The sequence below is a fragment of the Polypterus senegalus genome, chromosome 11 (genome assembly GCF_016835505.1).
Source record: "Polypterus senegalus isolate Bchr_013 chromosome 11, ASM1683550v1, whole genome shotgun sequence".
Classification (NCBI taxonomy): domain Eukaryota; kingdom Metazoa; phylum Chordata; class Cladistia; order Polypteriformes; family Polypteridae; genus Polypterus; species Polypterus senegalus.
Window position 1 is genome coordinate 77,997,794 of NC_053164.1, and position 20,274 is coordinate 78,018,067.

At 36.9% G+C, this 20,274-nt stretch overlaps 1 protein-coding gene across 1 annotated transcript in view; it reads right to left on the reverse strand.

The window, feature by feature from the left end:
- The window catches only part of rcor2 (REST corepressor 2), a 38,243-nt gene that overhangs the window by 14,032 nt on the left and 3,937 nt on the right, over positions 1–20,274 (reverse strand). Inside the window, 7 exon segments of the mRNA XM_039769095.1 lie at positions 213–279; positions 1,317–1,441; positions 7,516–7,677; positions 8,818–8,870; positions 9,666–9,746; positions 11,126–11,182; positions 17,277–17,399. Of these exon segments, the coding sequence (XP_039625029.1) occupies positions 213–279; positions 1,317–1,441; positions 7,516–7,677; positions 8,818–8,870; positions 9,666–9,746; positions 11,126–11,182; positions 17,277–17,397 (666 nt within the window). The 5' untranslated portion in view covers positions 17,398–17,399.

A 20,274-nucleotide genomic window follows, 5' to 3' on the forward strand; every position in this document is an offset into this window, starting at 1 on the left:
TCTGTATATTTCTTACAACTTCAGGTTGTAATATATACAGAGAGAAATAACTGCACAAAAAGAACAAAATGCCCAACAGTTCACATAATGTCCCTGTCCATGCTTACACATAAATGTTACAGTTTTACCTTAGGTAACACCACAAAGTTGGTATTAGTTCTGAAAAAACTGAAATAAACAGATTTAGCGGTATGTAAAACATGTATACTCACCTCTTTTTTGGTCTCCGATTCAAAATCGCTGTCACTGGCCACATTGGTATCCTTCATCTCGTCACTGCTGCAGATACAAAAGTAAAAGGTAAATCATTCATCTATCTACTTTCTTAACCCATATTATGTTTAAAAAGATATAAACAATGGTGTGTTAAGATGGTAACTGTAAATTGTAACATTTTACTTGCTTAAAAAAACAACAATATGAGGTGCAACAGACTAGAACTATGCTGTAGCCTCCTTATCATTATGTTTGAGATGGTCACCGATGGTCACCAGCACAACAATCTAATCTGAATAGTCGAAGCATGTCCCAAAAGCAAGGTTTTCTTGCACACGTTTCTTAATGCACAATAATTTTCCCGTTGCTTGTACATGAGGGTAAAATGACAATGCCTGAACCATACGATTGGCATACTACTTGTATTATTGTATCCTACCACTGCACAAAAATTAGCAACTTACACATTTCCCTTCATATGAACAACAGTTGCTGTATTGTGAACAGTGCTTGGGGGCTAACGTCTGTCTTGTCCTTCAACTTCATCGCAAACATTCTGTGTTTCTGCTTTGCACCTACTTGCACCGTGATGAACCTTCAGGTGACTGAGTTCACGGGGCATGTCATGGCAGTATGCATCAGTTCCACTATCTGTGTCAACGTCTGATAACCAATTCACATGGTTTTTACTTGCTTGATTCAACTAATGGTTCAGTTTCAGTTTGTTCTAAATTAGCTTTACGGCTTCTCATTTACATGCCACTGTGTTTTGGCTGAAGACTCAACCCCAATCATGAATATTGATGAGTTACCTTAGAGTGGCAAAATACATAGAAATATGGAAGATTTTTTGCAGCTTGATGTAACTTCATCCAACATTTGGCAGAATAATAATATTCTGAGAGTTACTCAGGCATGACACTCTAAAGCAGATCATTATAAGTGACCCTGAGTCTGACTCAGGAATAACCATATTTATACTTCGAGTGTATTAAATAAGACTACAAAGTAACTCTGATAAGCTATACCTGCAGTATAAGACTTCAAAATTTTAAAAGAAATATAAAACCATGAACTATATATTACTGTATATGGGTTACCTGTCTTCCTTTTCCTTCTTGCTGATTAGCTTGCGAGCCTGCCGATCCATAACACTTGTACGGGATCGAGTCTTCTTCCAAGAATAGTAATACTTCACCAAACTTGGCATCATCTTGTCAGGTAGCTGAGAAGATGCAGTTGATGTTTATTTGTATGCACATGAAATATTAGACTTGCATTATCATTCAAATTAATTTTAATTGACACATTACTATTTGTTTGTTGTATAATAGGCAGTGTCTCCTGCAGAGAGCCATTGTAAAAACAGGAAATGCTTTGTTACCTATTAGTGACGGCGATTAATTTTCATGCATATTATAAATGACATCAACAAGTAAAGGGACATCATGGATATATTATCACTACAAAAATAAAAGTGAACCTCCCTAAACCCCTTCAACATCAAGATTTCAACAAGTTTTACTTTTGTTATTAAATTATATGAAACAGCAAAGCCTGCAGACACTCGGCATATATTATATTCTGCATGTATGATATATTTATAGGCACAGCGAGTTGAGCCATAATCATATTTTAGCATTTAGCAGAATTGATTAGATATGACACAAAAGTGAAACTGACAGTAAGCAAAGGGCAAGGATATAATATAGTGTAATATGCCAATTATATTCCACTCAGCGTAAGAGATGCAGTAACTAAAACGGATAGAAGCTGAAGCAATACAACACATTCACAATGCCTTATCTATAACTCTCTGCCATTAGTCCAGTTGAAGCCAAGATCAAATAAATATGGTTGCTTTGCTGCATGATTGCACCAATGTTGAACAATGTGCTATAGTGAGATTTCTTTCTGCAGAAGGAGCAAAATCCTATTGAAATTCACCAAAGGACGTTAACTTAGTATGGAAGTGAAAACAGCATGAATCAACAGAAAATGTATAAATGAGTAAAAAAGGCTTAAATCTGGAAGAACAAGTGTAACCGATAATTCCAAATCTAATTAATCATCAAAATCGTGCACATAAGAACACATCACCATGGCAAATGCCTTTATCAGAGAAGGCCGATGGATTACATTGCCTGCTGTTGCTACACATTTGGATATCAGCTATGGATCTGCACATGCCATACAGCAAGACGACTTGGGTACCATAAAGTTTGCGGCAGATCTCCACAAGCAACACTGCATGGAGGTTGCAACCCAATTCCTGAAAAGTTATATGAAGATCCAAGTGATATGGTTTATCTGACCAAATTTCTACTGTTTCTCATTCATGCAGGTTCACGCTGTACAACAACCACAAGATCAGACCTTATCTGACGGAATGTGCATCTTTTTATCTAGGCTTTGGTCTTGTTGCATCTGGACTGCTGCAACTCACTGCAACCCGCATGTGCTATAAAGCCGCTACAGATGGTCCAGAATGTAGTGGCCCATCTTGTATTTAACCAGCTGAGACCAGCCCATGTCACTCCGCTCTTCAGGTTGCTATATTAGCTCCCTGTAGTAGCACACATTAAGTTCAAATTCCTGATGTTTGCCTACAGAGTAGTCAATGGGTCAGCACCAGCATATATGGAGAAACTGGTGAGGTGCTATGTTCCTTCTCCTCCAATCAGGTCTGCTAGTGAACAGCATCTGGTGATGCCATCTGTGTGTGGTATCAGGTCTCAACCAAGACTTTTTTCCCATGTAGTTCCTAGTTGGTGGAACATGCTGCCCACCTCCATCCGAACTGCTGATTCCCTCAATGTACAGTATTTAAGAAGCAATTGAAAACCCACCTGTTCTGAGAATATCTGATCTTTCATACTGTTGTCTGATTTGTGGTTACATTAAGTTCAATTGCTTTACCGATTGTTAATCTATGATTATATATTTATTACTACATTTGTTCTGTAATCTCATATTATTGGTTGATTGTTTGCTTGATCAATTATTAATCTAGGATTGTAAATTTAAGAGTTATTGCATCATTTTGATTGTGGCAATAATCTTTTGTTACCTGTCCTACTACACTTGCTGAACAAACAGGTCCTAGCCTAATGTTATTTGATTATGTTTACCTCTTTTGTAAGTTGCTTTGGATAAAAGCGTCTGCCAAGCAAATAAATGCAAATTTGTTCTGGAATGTTGTCACTGAATATGTGTCCATCACTGGGACCCAGAAAGCAAGAGACAAGGCATGCAGTGGAAATGCTTGTTTTCTACAGTAAAGAAGAAATTCAGATGACAGCCCTCCACCAAGAAAATCATGATGACCTTATATTGGGGACATGAAGGGTTCTATTCTGGCACATTTTCTCGAACATGTACAATCAGTGACCTGTGCAAGGTATTGTGCTGTGCTTAGAGAGAATCTGAAACCTGCAATTCACAGCAAATGAAGAGGAATGCTGTCAAAATCAGTCTTGCTGCTCCAAGACATTACAGTTCCCATTTAGTGGCCACAATTGTGGAAGGCAATGCAACAGCTGCACTTTAAATGTCTTCCACATCCCCTTCTCAGCCCTGATCTATCACCATGTGATTATTTTATCTTCGGTCCACTTAGAGTGCCTCTGTATGGTCAAGGTTTCACCTCTGATGATGATGTTAAGGAAGTGGTACAGACCTGGATTTGGAAACAGTTGAAAAGCTTCATCTCCCAAGAAATAAGAAGCTACGGGAACAATACAAGAAGTGCATCATCCTGCAGGAAGACTTTGTGGAGGAGTGATGCTCATGGTTACAAGTATTAATGAATAATTTGCCTTTACTTTTAGATTTTCCCTCATATGAAGAGAATGTGCAACTTCACACAGAACTTGACCAGACTTAAATTTGAACCCTGCCAACTAGCGCTGTAAGGCAGCAGCTTTAACCGTGGTACCATGAAAATCTTATTTTATGATTCTATATGATCTGGTTTTTAATAATGTAAAGAACTTTGTGATGATATACAATGTATCAGAAGTCTGTGAATAATGCTACAAAATATTAAAAATGAGATATTTTTATACTTGTGCTTTAGGTATAAAGACCATAGAAATACTTTTTCCTGCCCTTATCCACATAAGGGTTTGTTTTTCAAGTATGACTTAGTGCAACCAAGCAAATATATCCTGCATCTAAATACTGAGAATTAAAGCCTTTTCCAGCCATTCACTGTACAGCATCAAATTTTGCTGTAAGGCTCTCTTCCACTAGCAGATCAGAAAACACAAAATTCAGTAGCATGTCTGCACAATACACATACACACATACATGAACACAATCCCTTGTAGCTGATTGCCCTGCAGTACTTGATCAATAACCAGCAATCCGAGAAACCACATCACTTCACTCATAGACACAGCAGGAAGAGCTACCAATTTAAAATGGAAAGTGTTTCTATAGCATTCAGTAATTATTTTTAGTCAAACACATTAAATCTAAGGATAATAAGGAAATGTCCTTGGGCTCTTACCTATGTAATACATGTGGAGTAAAGCGTGGATATAAGCAAATAGACTTTCATGAAAAACTCTTGCCTGCTGGCATCTCCATGCTTGCCAATCACTAAGATTTCTGTTTTTTTCTCATAAACGCCATAAGTGACTCTACTCTGTTGGGACTTTGAGCAAGGCCCTTAACCTGCAATTGCTCTGTCTTGGGTATGACGGTAATCTGCATCCAGCCCTGCAAGCAGGTCCTCCAACTTGCAGGGAAAACATGGAGGTTGATGGCAGGATTGGCACTTCAGCCACTGTTAAAAACCTTGCACTGATTAGTGTGGTGCCGAGGTGTCACCTGTTGCATGGCTGCACATGGATCCTAATTTGGGTGGTTCATCACGTGGTGGGTGAAGCAAAGTGCTGTGATCAGTACATGCTCCCAATCCCCTCCTCCTGCTGGCATTATGACTGGTTGGTACTAAATAGCTTTCAAATGTTGAATAAAAAAGTACGAAAACCACCCACTTCTCTTAATAAATTTAAGTAATATGTTTAATAACACCTGACTAAATTGTTTAACCAGGGTGGAGCCATACAGAAACATTGACACATAAGCTGTTTGTTGTACAGTGGGTACGGAAAGTATTCAGACCCCCTTCAATTTTTCACTCTGTTATATTGCAGCCATTTGCTAAAATCATTTAAATTATTTTTCCCTCATTAATGTACACACAGCACCCCATATTGACAGACAAAAAAATAATTTTTGAAATTGTTGCAGATTTATTAAAAAAGAAAAACTGAAATATCACATGGTCCTAAGTATTCAGACCCTTTGCTTAGTATTTAATAGAAGCACCCTTTTGAACTAATACAGCCATGAGTCTTCTTGGGAAGGATGCAACAAGTTTTTCACACCTGGATTTGGGGATCCTCTGCCATTCCTCCTTGCAGATCCTCTCCAGTTCTGTCAGGTTGGATGGTAAACGTTGGTGGACAGCCATTTTTAGGTCTCTCCAGAGATGCTCAATTGGGTTTAAGTCAGGGCTCTGGCTGGGCCATTCAAGAACAGTCACAGAGTTATTGTGAAGCCACTCCGTTATTTTAGCTGTGTGCTTAGGGTCATTGTCTTGTTGGAAGGTAAACCTTCAGCCCAGTCTGAGGTTTTTAGCACTCTGGAGAAGGTTTTTGTCCAGGATATCCCTGTACTTGGCCGCATTCATCTTTCCCTCGATTGCAACCAGTCATCCTGTCCCTGCAGCTGAAAAACACCCCCACAGCATAATGCTGCCATCTCCACGCTTCACTGTGGGGACTGTATTGGACAAAGAGTGAAAAATTGATGGGGGTCTGAATACTTTCCGTACCCACTGTATATGCTTTTTCACTGCATATTGTCCTTGTGTGACCCTTCTATTGTGGTTACAGGGACCAAAATGAATGAAACACAGGAAGATGTAAAGTTAAGTTCCCTAAGTATAACCTCTGTCTGTCTGCTTCCTCTACAGCCCTGAAGTCACCGATCAGGAAAATTAATCCTTATTTGAATTTCATTTCCTGTATATTTACAAAATAGGCCCCCTCTCCATGAATGGATAGTGTGAGCATTCTAAATAGAGAAGGAAGCAGGATCTGGAATACAGAGCATTTGTTCCTCAGGCCTACAAACCTTTATCTTGCCCTCGTGTATTTTCCTCAGCGTATATTAGAGATGAGCATTGGTAACTAACTCAGACATCCATTTTACAAGAGTATCTGGCTAAAACCAAAAAATTGTTAACTGCCTAATACAATATTTTAGGGCTGCACAGCATAGAAAATATACTTTACAAAAAAGGAGCAAAGATTTTAAATAATGCAGCTCACAAACATAACAGTGATACCTGTTTACCTCCAAAAAGCCCCAGAGCATCTATTCTACTCCATATATTACTGAACAAATCTGTCTGCAAGCTGTACACTTGATTCAAAAGATGCACTTTAAGTAGCAAACTAAACTGTAAAGCAACTGCCTTTTTGCATTGGCAGAGAAAACTACTTTTTTAGACAATATTTAAATTTATAATAGGAAAAAATGTACTGTGGGATTAACTACCTTTGGATTCCACATCTGGATATTGTCTGTGTGAAATTTGCATATTCTTCCCAAGTCTGTGTAGATTTTCCTCTTGGTTTCTTCCGTTTATGCTCACATCCCCACAGACAGGGCAGTTATGTTGATTTTGAATTCAAAATTGGTCCCATTTATTAGTACAAGTGTGCATCAGGGTTTTTTTTTTTTTAATAATGTTTAGAATGAGTAAAGAGGTGAGGCTGACACTTTTACGTATGATCCAAGGGCTTCTTAAATACCCATGATTAGTTAACACAGGTTATTTTTTTCTCTTTCAAACAAATACAGTTAAGATGCTTTTAAAAAACTGCTGGGACCACAGATATTTTTGTGAAATATTCTTACTAAAAATTGTACCAATATACACAAGCATTATTTCTCATATTAAATGCAATGAATCTCAGTATTAGTGAATATAATTTGCGCACTTACAGATTGTACTGAACATTGTTGTACAAATACAAGAACTATCATTACATATTGACCTGAACATATACAAATAGCTCATTAAATATTAAACAGGTATATGAAAAAGAATGATGTGGAATTACAAATACAATTGCCTGAAAAATGCTGCTTACATAAAAACTTGTTCTGTACTGTAACTCTGTGCCCAAATTTAATTCATGCTTATACTAGCAGGTGAAGTCACGTCCCTCAGGACATGTGTGTTTTTTTTTGTTTTTTTTAATATATCCAACATACCATCTGCTGGATCCTCTGGAAACATTTGCCATGGAAGCTGAAAGCTTGCTCAAACAAGACCTTGTCCTCCACTGTCCACTCATCTGGGAAGGGGGTGAAGTTGGGTAAGTCAGCCAGAGATTTCTCCACATCATGTTTGTGCCACAAGAGCATCCCAAGTGCCTAAAGTAGAAACCACAGGTGCAGAAATAAGCCACATAAGAAATGGCAGCTATGTAGATGGCAATTTCAAAACAGGCCTAGGCCAATTAACAGTTAATTCAAATTGCTCTGACAATGCTAGGCCCACAATGTTCACTCCTACCTCAGGAAATTTCCATGTGCTGATGCTGCCAGAAAAGCAAATTGGGGTGGAGGTGGGTAATGAATAGTGCTGTCTGTATTATTCAGCTACTTGTGTAGTTTTGACAGATAAATGTATATTATTGGCGAGACTCCTTCAGAATGGATTAGCAGCAGCTACAGTATCTTCTACACTTCTAGACTTGAAAACAAAAAGCGGAGCCTGACAACTCTAAAAACGTGTGTGAACAATATTTATACCTCTCTGGATTTTCTGTTTATTATAAGTCATGCTATAATTTTAATCACCTAGGAAACAACCCCCAATAAAAAACGGGTTGAATAATATACAATGTTTTATATGGGACCCATAAACCCCACCAGACCACTTGCATATCATCCACTGACATTATCACTACTGGATTAGACGGTCAATAGCCAACACCTTTAGATTCCTAGAGGTGACCATTCTGTCCTTCCTGTGAAGTTTCCCAAATAATAGTTTTCATCTGAAAATGATAAAGCATTTATTAATTCTTTGCCTATCAGTGTATTTCTTCAAGTACTGTCCTCCTAAAATTAGTTATTTGTAACTCAATGCTTTCATTTATGGTGCAATTTCAATGTTATTTGCTTTGTGGTAGCACTGACTGTGAAACATACTGTTATAAAAAATGTTAACAGGAACACTGTTGTGCAGATGGTATTATTGTTTTCCACTCTATGTAAATGCAATGGAACAGATGTTTATAGCTAAGACAACACTGGTCATGTTCAACAGGGGCAATCTTGTGCCAATAGAGCATTGTCATACTACAAATGGCTCTCTTAAATGTAATTTCTGTTAAATATGATTGGCAATAATATATAATAATAAATTGGCATAATATTGGCAATAACGGATGGTCTTTTCCTTGATGGAAAGTAAAAATAAAGTACATACTCTATATACTATCAACTATGAAGCAACTGTCATGTTTAAAAACAACCCTAAAGGATCGTGCACTTCATTTTCTTTACCTGCTCCATATTGTACCCATGTTTCTCCTTCGCCATCAGGATATATTCATCCACTACAAAAAATGAATACACAAAATAGTAGATTGAAGCCAGTGGTGATGGTAGCAATATGTAGAATTGGTATAAACTGCATTTTATGCACCATTAAAAAGAATACTGTCAACTAGAAATACATAATGGTAATGTAAAGACTATATAGACCTCAAAATCAGTCTCTCTCTCGCTGATATATATATATATATAAAAAATCATACATATACACACACACACACACACACACATACATACATGGTCAAACCAGAGGCTATGTCATTCATTGGGTTCATCTGCTTATTAGCACAAATAGCCTTCAAACAGGCAATCATGCAGTTGCAGCTCAATGTATATGGCATGGCCAATAGGGTTAAGTGTTGTTTAATCAAACAATTAGTCAAAAATGATTAAAACTGAGGTCAATATAATGTAAATAGTAGAATTAAACTGTAAAATTAACTTATTAATTCATTTTCTGAGCTGGTTTCTTTAAGTCTTTTGTTACATGTTCAGAGTACATATTCTATGTTTCAAAATAATCTTGACATCATGCCATACTTCAGTTGTTGGTTATCAACAGGAATTTCATGCTTTTTTTAATTCTTAAAACTAACTGATCAAATGTACAGTTACACATACAAAATGAAAATTAACAGTTAAGGAAAAGTGGCTGCAGCTTTACAAGAAACATCTCCATTTATTGTGTAGTGTGCCATCTGGTGATGATGTCAAAATACTACATCAGTTTCAATAAAATTAATTCCAAGTTGTTTCGACTGCAAAAAGAATACTAAAATGTATTCCAAAGTTCTTACATTTAGCATCTGAAACAATGTTGTTGGGAGACCATACAAGCATTCCTTTAGGCTCCTTGTCGCTGAATCGAGCAGGGCTCTCTGAAGAAAAAAGGAGAAAAAAGGAGAAAAAAAAAACTGAATACCTCTGAAAAAAAAATGATGCCAAAGACCCTGTTATGTAATTTAGAAAGACATTAGTTCAGTAAAGCCGACGTCACAATATGTGACTTCTAGCTGGTGGGTAAGTCTTAGTTGCTGAAAGTAGTTACTGATCTCGTTGCTGAACTGTGTTGATTTACATGGTTGAAAATTGCTGGCCATGTCAGATTTAGCATTTGCGTGCCAAACTTCCAGCACAGTGATGCTCACTCATTTTGTGACAGCAAATAAGGTGCTGCCTATAAGAGCTAGTGCTATACAAACAAGTAACAACTATGGCAAATTCAACTGCAACATCTTCTGTTTGTGAGGCTCAAAACACCTACATTTCTTATTCTTCACCACTGTATTATTTGCATTGTACTTGCAGTTGTTAGCTCTCATGCACGCACACACAGCCAATCCTCATGACTAATGCTTTTGTGAGAGGGAATTATGGGCTATTTAGAGTGAGTCGCTGGGTATGTCAGACTTTGCGATTGTCCTTCAGGGGTGTGTGACACCAACTTGCTAAGAGAAGACCATAACTGAAAACTGCTGGAAAAGTCATCTAATGTGACATTGCCTTTAAGGTAGTTTTTTTTTTTGGACCATATATTTATGTATATGAAGTGAAAATATTTTTTATTCACAATTAATATATATTTAATATACTTCTTAAGATAGAAATTAGAGCCTTGTAGTACATTATAAATATAAAGTATATAACTGGCTAGATTAAGCAACTTATCTAGAGTCACCCAGGAAGTCAGAAATGATCTTGGACCTGGGATCATACTACTAGATGACAGTCTGCCACACCAGCGACTAATGCCACTTTTATACTAAAACTTGGAACTACACTATTCCTAGTTTGTTTTTTTTCCTATGAAAACTTTATGCTTCACTTGTTCGCTACTCCATATGAAAAGACCATGATGACATAGATGTGCATCAAGAAAGCTGCATTGATATTATGGTGTCTGACTGGATTATGTCCGTGTTGATTACAAGCCAGTAGTCAAAGCATTGTTATTCCGGGTACAGTTTTTACATATTGTTAGTGGTCTGAAATGGTTTTATTTCAAGTAAAACTTTTTCTGCAAAATGTAGTCACAAGCGTAATTAACTGTAATATTTTTTATAAACTCTTAGCATTGCTTGAAAACTTTGATGTGAGCATCATGGTCAGCATAAAACATTGGTAAGAAAAAAAATTCTAAAACTAAAAAAGTATTTCTGTATAAAATACACTACCCCTTTAACTCCTTTTCCCAGGCTCCACAGGTTCCCCTGGACAATGTTAAGAAAAAAGATGCTTTTATTTAACACTCTCTTACCTGGTTTACATTCTGGGATTGCTGCTTGATAATCACCCCCAACTCTGATCATGCTGTCTGAAATCAAAACAGAAACAAGTATATTAAAATACTCATTACATATAAATTCAGCTGTATTTAAGACAAGACAAATGAGACACAAAAAAAGCAGCTGGAGCAAATAAATAAATAAACTGAACAGCCAATATAAACCTCTGAATGAAAGTAATTTATTAAGATGGCACCTACAATATTTAACAGCAGTCCCTGCCTTGTTCTCATTTTAATCAGCTATAGCCACACATTTTTGGTGCAATTTATTGTCCTATTAACTTATTAAACTGAAAACGATGAAAATGTTTTCAGAAAGTGCAACACAAGGGCAGATTGGTCAGCACTGCTACCTCACAACTCCAGGAGACTGGACTCAAATCCAGGCTCTGTCACTGTCTGTGTGGAGTATACATCTTCTCCTCCTGTCTATATCGCTTTTCTCCAAGTACCCCAGTTTTCCTCTTACGCAATAACAATATAGCTCCAATGTGGACTGGGAACTTTAAACTGTCCTTTTACTGTCCTTGACTGCATGTGAGTGGGCTCAGCAAGTGGACTGCCACCTTTCACAGGTACTGTATGATTCTTTCCTTGTGCCCACAACTCAGCAAACTGATTAAGCACATTTTTAAGTTTAAGCATTTTTTTCTTTGTGTAGAGGGAAAAAAATTAATTATACTCAATTTGTCTTAGCAAGCAAATGTATGCCCCAGTTCCTTTTATTTCCAGCACAATCATGATTTTATACGGTGTATGTGTCCTGAATTTTATGTACAAAATACAAGACAGATAACCTGAAATCAGTTTTCTGCCTCAGTCCAGCTTCAGCAAAGGAAAAGTCCCCTGATCAGTGGCCTGAGCCTCAGCAGGAAACAAGCTGAACTCTTCATTGGCCTCCTCTGGCTGCTATCCAGCAAGGGTCAGTTAAAAAGAGCAGGGTCTCAGATCAAATTTCAACTTTAGTTTCACCTTACTGCCAGTCACAACTATTTCACTGATGCCAGGCACCAAATGAGATCAGTTAACCACTTTGATTATCTCTGCAAACATTGAAATCCACAATTTAACAGTTTGTGTCCAGTTCTTTAAAGTTAATCTAATATTTGGGTTTGAAATATAAAATGTGTCCCTCATGGTAGAGTGAGAAAATAAAATTTGAATACTGAAAATGACTAGTATTTTAGACATTTCTGAATAATTTCATTAAAGATTTTACATTGTCTTTAACTATTTCAACATAAATAGATTCTCCCCACAAGGCTCACCCTGATCCTCACAGATGAGGTGGTTTGAGAAGAATCCTTCAATTTTCACTATAGGAAGGATAAATGTGTGTGGCAGCTAGGATGCAGGGCTGTTTCCTTTCTGCCCTGTCTCTTTCCTTTTCATTGGAGGAGCGCTACTAGCCTCAGCTATGATGCAGGAAGAATTTCTGTACTGTGGGCCTCAAGGTTATCGGAAGCACTGCTGCCACCGCTAATCAAGCTAAAAACAAAAGGGTTTTAGTGCTTGGGGGAAAACAGACTGAACTAGCTTACATGCTCAGACTTTGACTTTACTATTTAACCCTTGACCTTAAGATTATTTCTAACTGACAAGTATCTATGGAGGAACTGTAAAGCACAAGAAACAATATTTGATACAAAAAGGGAAGGCAATATCAGATAGACCAAAAAATAAATAAATAAATACATAAAAAATACTTCCTGTATGTGTGACACGTTCTGCGGCTCAAAAAAAAAAAAAAAGCTCTGGACCTCAATTCAGGCATCAGTAATATTAATATAATTAAAGATTATCAGTGAGATCACTTTAGTTTAAATTAAAAAAAAGAGGAAATAGTTGCTCTAATGTTTTAAAGGTAGAATAGGTAGAGGGGTTAATGCTTAAAGACCAAGCCCCATGTGGGAAAACTTTAGTTGGCCAGTTGGTGATTACAATTTAACTTGAAGGTGGGGTAAATAGCTATAAATGAATGGGGTATATAACATAAAGAATGCCAGCCAATGTTTCTGGCTCTCTTTTCTATGAGGAAGGTACCTACACTACTTTTAGAAGTTCCTTAAAGGGGTCCTTCAATCTCTCAAGGTCCAGGTTTTCTTATTCTTGCTGAGAATAGTGTTGGCAGCATTCTGCTTGCACTCTCCTGACAAACTGTAAGAACTTCTTTGAGACCACCACATAGCCATATGACATAGTCTTACTAAACACAACTCGCTTGTGAATGTTTGTGTTGGCAAGCACTGTGGTTGCTGCATTCTTGACCTGCTCAGGGGCTTTGTTTTGCCTGACAACTTTCTTCTAAACTGTTGTTCAACAACAAGTTCCAGACAGCTGATGAGCATTTGGCCATCGTTTTTTTAGATGCATCCCCAAGTCTCTCCACGTCAGGCAGTCATCCTCAAATGGTGATCAGTTAACGCCTCAGCATCACTCTTTACTAGAAAATCCAGAACTACTGGTTTCTGGTCTGATGGCATGAATACAAAATCACTTGCCAGTCTTTGACCAAATGTGTTATTGTTACAGGTATATAGGTACAGTATAAGCAATGTGTTGGTACGTGACTTTTGCTACAGACAACCCATGGCTAACACAGAGGCCCAATAACAATTCCTCACCCAGACCTAGATAAAACAAAGGGATTCCTCCAACTCACACCCCTCCAAGTATAGCAGGGTTACAAAATCAAATTCAAGCACCAAATTCAATGTTTCTCAAAAAGCAGAATTTTTTGAACAGTTATTAGACACATACAAATACAGTGAATTTCCCACTCTGGAAGTTGCACTGAGGTGACCCTGTAATACCACAGGACTCAGGTAGATGTTTCTAAAAAATAATTCAGCCTGCCGAGGCCCTGTCTTGTTGAAAAGCTCCAGAGGAGGAAAGCCCACCTTCTGCTAAGTTATACTTTATGTTTCAGGAGTAATGGTGAGTGAGATGTTGAATTCAATTGTACTGTACCGAGCTGTTTTTTTTTCAGCTTTCTGCACATGCCATGACTCACTCTCACCAGAAAGGGTACACTCCATGAACCAGGAGTCAGTGTCATTACCAACTTATAGTACTTTTGTATCTATCTCACTTACTCATCTGAATTACATGGGATCTAACCTAGGCACTATGATTTCTGGTATTATACCATATTCAGTACTACCAAACGTGCAATTGTTGCTTGGATCAGATTGAAAAATAATTATCACATATTCAGAATTATAAGAACCACTTGAGGGAAAAGAACTAGCAAAAGACATGATTTGGTTAAAGGGTAATGCCATTACTGATGACTTTTTTCCATTGGTTTGTATAGTATTAGTTTTATATTAAAAATGTCAAACTGATGAACTGATACTTGCTTTCGAAAAGTTAAAAGCTAGGAAAAAACCTTAAGTAAAATAAGTAACCAATATATATACTGTATGTAAGTCTTAAAAAGTATGTGCACCCAGATTATGAAATTATTTCCCTAAAGACGAATTCATACCGTACCTTCTCTAACCAGGGACACAAATTTAACAACACTTGCTTAATCTCTGAGGGTTTAAAACTACACAAGTAGCAATTATAGGAGGTGATTGATTCCCTCAAGGCAGTTCATTACGGTTTCAGATTGCCCTATGTATACTCGTATACTGTAATAGTACTGCAAGATCACCTAATTTTGGCAGCCAATTAATATGAACTTCAGAAGTTAGCCAACAGCCCAAAGAAATGCTTACTGTATATCCTGCAGTCCTGACCCATTCATTTCGGTTGAACAGAAATATGTACGGGCTCCAAAGTTTGAAAAGATTGTCCTTCACAGGCTCAGTTCAAAACTATTTTTTTACTCACAGCTGCTATTGTTCTTTTGTGCTTTTTTATACATTAGATTTCCAGTTGAGTTCTTACTGAATGTCAACTTTCATACATACAACAGGTAAAAAATTATAAAAATCAAACCAGTTTCATTTTGTCGTAACGAGTCACAGTGTGCTATAATGGAGCAGCTGAGATGGTCACATTACACACCTGGCAGTCACAGGTGTGTAATGTCCATGACTTGCAGAAATTCTTCATTATGCAAATGAAGATTATGAATGAAAATAGTTGGAAATGTAAGGTCATCAAAAATTTCCTGGATTCCGAAATGGTTTCTCCCTTTAAATAAATCACAACAAATGGGTATCTTTTTAAGAAAATATGTTGAAAAGATCAAAATTGAATGCACTGTCTTAAAAGTCTCTTTATGAGCAGCATTACTTGCACTACACATACCAAAAAAAAACAACTACAAATTGCCATTATTTTTGTGAGGTCTTTGATATGCTGAGGTGGTTTAATATGAAATTGCAGAATTAACTTTTTTGATGACCCAGTACTTTGCAAACACTAAAAATAACTATAAATTTTGTGTGACTATGATAAAGGTTTAAACATTGCCTTAAAAAAAAAAAAAAACCTGAAGAATTTGATCAAATATCTGATACAACAGAAATCAAAATGTTCTTAATTGGAATTTGAAAGACAAATGCCATAATATTACATGAATGTATTTACTTCTTAAAACTGAATGTTTGAGTCTTCAACCAAAATCTGGGCATAATGTCATATAACTCAACAAAGTTATCAAATATCAGCTGGCACAGTGTAAAAGTAATTGCCTCTTTAAACTTAACTGGTGGTACTATCATTAGGTTTACTGACGGCAGACAAATGCTGGCTGTAATTCAGTATTCCATATCACTTTGGAGGAATTTTAGCTCAATCTTCCATGCAAAGCTGTTTTAATTCAGAAATGTTGGAAGTTTTTGGTCAATAACTGATTATTTCAAGTCTTGCTACATCTTTACTTCATTTCAGTCTTTACTAAGTCAACCTAAAACTTTAACTCTGCTTCTTTTCTGCCATTTCAATGTGGACGTGCTTTTGGTTTTTGAATGACTGTCTTGCTGTATGATCAAAAAATGTATCGGCTCCATTTTACTTAATAATTTTCTGATACAAATCAGAATTCATTGTCGGGTTTCCACGTCCTTCCTACACTATCACACTACCACCATATCATGTTTGACTGCTGGAATGACATTCTCAATGTGAAAAGTGGCTTGTTCACACTAGACATAAATGCACACAGGTCACCCAAAAGAGTTCCACTTTTTCTTGTGTGACCATAGAACATTCTTCCACAAAGCTTGGGTAGCATCCAAGTGCTTCCTGGCAAATAAGAGACAATTTATGTTTTGGTTAGCAATGGCTTTCGTCTTGCTACTCTTCAATGAAACCCATTTTTACATGGAGTCATGAACACTTGACCTTTCCTAAGGCAAGAGACGCCGGTCGTCCTGTGTATGATTTTTTTTTTAATACTTTGTGACTTCCTGGATGATTTTATGCTGAAACCTTGGAGTAATTTTGGCAGCCAGCCACTCCTAAGAGGATTTACTGCTGTTCCAATTGTTTTCCATTTGGAGATTATGGCTCTCACCGTGGTTCCTTGAAGTTCCAGAGCCTTAATAATAGTTTTTAGATGTTTCTAAACATCCTGATAAACATTTTTTTCTGATCTCTTTGCGAATTTTCTTTGATCACGGCTTCATGTTCATGTTGAATATTTGGTGGAAAAGGTAAAAAATAGGTAAGGTTTACATTGAGCTAGGTCGGTTGTAATCGTGCTTGACTGTTTTCAATCAACTAACTTTAATAATCACTTGAAATTGGTTGATTTAGAAAGGAGGTAATTACTCTTTCACACAAAAACCTTGAGTGGAATATCTGGGGGGCCAAATGACCAAGGTTAACCTGCAAAATTAAATGAGGGATGGTACCAGTTGATATTTGATAACTTCACTAATTAGATAAATAAAGTTACACTTGCTCACTCTGGTGCACTTCATGGAATAGTAGATTTTGACTAAAAAACTGTAAACATTTAATGTATGACATTTGCAATAAAAAAGAAAAATCAGGATGGGGACAAATACTTTTTCACAGCATTATACAGTATACTGTATATCCTTTAAGAGCATGCACTTTTAAAATTCAAAATTTCAAAAAGTAATAATATTTCATTGTACTGCTTTATTTTACTAAATGTTCTCTATAGAAGTGGTCACCATACTAAGAAGCTGTTTACCATGAGAATGCTCATCTTCACTGCTCTCCTCCTCAGAATGCTGGCTGTGACCATTGCTGGAATGCTTGGCTCTACTCCGAGACAGGATTCCCGAACTGGAACGCTCCATCACTGATGGCATCTCTAAAGAGAACCAGAAAGTATATAGTATTTTTAACATGTGTGCTGAACAAGATTGTAATATATATAAAGTTTAGTATTTGTGATAAAAAGAATTAAACTACAATTACCTGAATTGTATACATTACCATTTACTAATCATTTTATAATACTTTACAACATACTGTTTCAACGCAGAATATTCAACTGTTCAATATTTCTAGGCTGAGGAAAGAAATAATATAAAGACTGAACCTTAAGCCTAAGCAGGTTTTTATCAATCTTCATTTGAATTAATTCACAGTCTATCATTGCCTGGTCTGTGAGATTCCTCTATGCAAAAAACAATATGCTCACCTGCAGTGTATCGTCATTCCTGTGTGGTTAGCCTATGAGACAGTTACCTGAGCTCTTCTGCTACCATCATATTTAGGAGCTAAAGTCACTAAGTTTATCCACTCCATATCCTCACTTTAACCCAGTCTGCCACTTAGAAACTCCTGCTTTACTGCACTTCTTGTGCAATATCAACATGAAGTACTACCATGTAGCCTGAAATGCCACTGCCCTGCACAAATAGCCTGTGTCAAATGAACAGACCTACAAAATGAACCATGAATAAAGGCTTCAAGCACTACAAAGAGAAACACAAGCACCTGTTGTTTTTTTCCATCTTCCTGGCCTATGATCCAGATGGGTACATTTGTGTGTGGATGTCGAAGTTCCACACAATGTTAATTTGTTCTTAAAGATTTTATATACTGCTCTGATGCCAATGCCTATCCACAGAAATTATGTAATGTTGTTCAGGCCTTTTTGTGTGACATTTGAAGGTACATGTGCCTCTTGACAAAAACTAATCTGTTCCATTACCAACAGAAAGAATTAGACTTTTATATTATTACTGGCATTTTTCAGGTGTAACTACATTATCAAAGCACTTGACATGTTTACACTTTACATACAGTAGTTAACTTACAGATACAAAGTGGGTTAAGCAAAGATTTTATGACCACCAGCCTAGATGGAACGGCCAATGATGAGTCCACCTCTGAATCTCAGTATAGGCTACTCTTAACTGATGACCAAGTGAGGAGATAACTGAGAACACTACACACAGGAAAAGCTACAGAACCAGATGGAGTCATTTCTCAAGTTCATAAAGACTGTGCTGATCAACTTTGAGGTATCTTCTGACAACTGTTCAGTCTACCATTAAGGGTGCAAAAAGTGCCGCTGGTTTGGAAAAATATCATACATTATTCCTGTTCCATAGAAGGCAGGCACATCCTCACTTAATAACTACAAACTTGGGACACTTACATCTCACATCATGAAGATATTTGAGAGGCTGGTCTGGGACTATTTGGATTATCTTGTGGTAGACCACCTGAATCCACTGAAATTTGTATATGAAAGTTTAAAGTGAAGGATGCAATTGACTAGGGGTAAGCTAAGAGATATGGATGAACCTATGGTTTTCTGGATAATGGACTTTCTTTTGGGCAGACTGTGGTTTGTGAGACTCAAGGACCATGTCTCCATTATATACTAAATAACACTGGAGCACCAACAGTCCTCCATCTCCTTTTACCATCACACTGTACACATCAGACTATAAAGTTAACACCAGGTCATGTCACTTGCAAACATTTTTTGATGATTCTGGACTCATGGGTTTATTGACAAAGGGGTTCAGAGAGAGTAAAGGAGTAAGGTGGAAAGCTGTGGTTCTTGGTGCAGAAAGAATCGTCTGCATCTTAACATCAACAAAACCAAGGAACTGGTCATTGATTTTGTTCTTCCAAAAAGCCTCTACACCTGGTCACTATTCAGTGAAATCAAGTAGAGGTTATGCATTGCTACAAGTTCTTGGCAGTCCACATCAATGATAGACTAGACTGAACTGGAACTCTATGAGAAAAGGTAGAGCGGACTCTTTTTCTTAGCAGTCTGTGTTCCTTTAATGTGGGTTGCGACATCCTCTATGGGTTTGTGATGGCCAGTGTGAGTTTCTATGCGGTAGTGTGATGGGCCTAGTAACATCACTTCACGAGAGGTCCACTAAATCTACAACCTAATTAAAAAGGCACACTCAGTTAATAGACTCACTCTCGCCCCCTGAAGGTAGTAGTGTAGGAGAGAATGAAAAACAAAACTAAGGGCCATTATTAATAATGCTTTACAGTACATCCTTCTCTCTGACACACTAACACCGAGTACTTTTGGCCAATTAATTATTCAGCAGAAGTGCATCAAGAAATGTTAAAGGGGCTCCTTTATATTAACGGCAATATGCCTGCATAACTGCCAAGTCAGAAGTTTTCTTTATTTTTAGTCATTCTGGTAGGTGTTTAGGCTATAGTTAGTATATATATATATATATATATATATATTGCTTTGTTGAATGAGCTTCAGTAAAATGCCATACTTCCCCTGGGACAAATAAAGTACTATCTACAGTAGCTCTGCTAAACAACAATCATTATCTGTGCTTTTAATGGTTTGAGAAGACTGGCGTTTTATCCCGAATTCCAAAATCACAAAGAATATTAGTAAAGAAAAACATTTTGGGTTCTGCAAAAACTATGTAAGATGGCAGCAAGTCAAAAAACCTTGCACTGGGTGACAATATTTGCCTTAAAGCAAACTGATTTCTTGCAAAATTAATTGACTCAAATAGTGAAAACTGAATTCCATTTTCACTCAATTCATTATTAAATCAGGCACAATATTTAGCTATCTTTATTACATTTTAGCACAAACAATACATATTATGTGTTATTACATCACAACATGTGGAATAAACTTGTTGTATGACAGAAAATGAATTACAATGCAAGAGAAACATAGAACAAATTGAATGATTATCACTATATTACTGAAGTGTGAACATGTA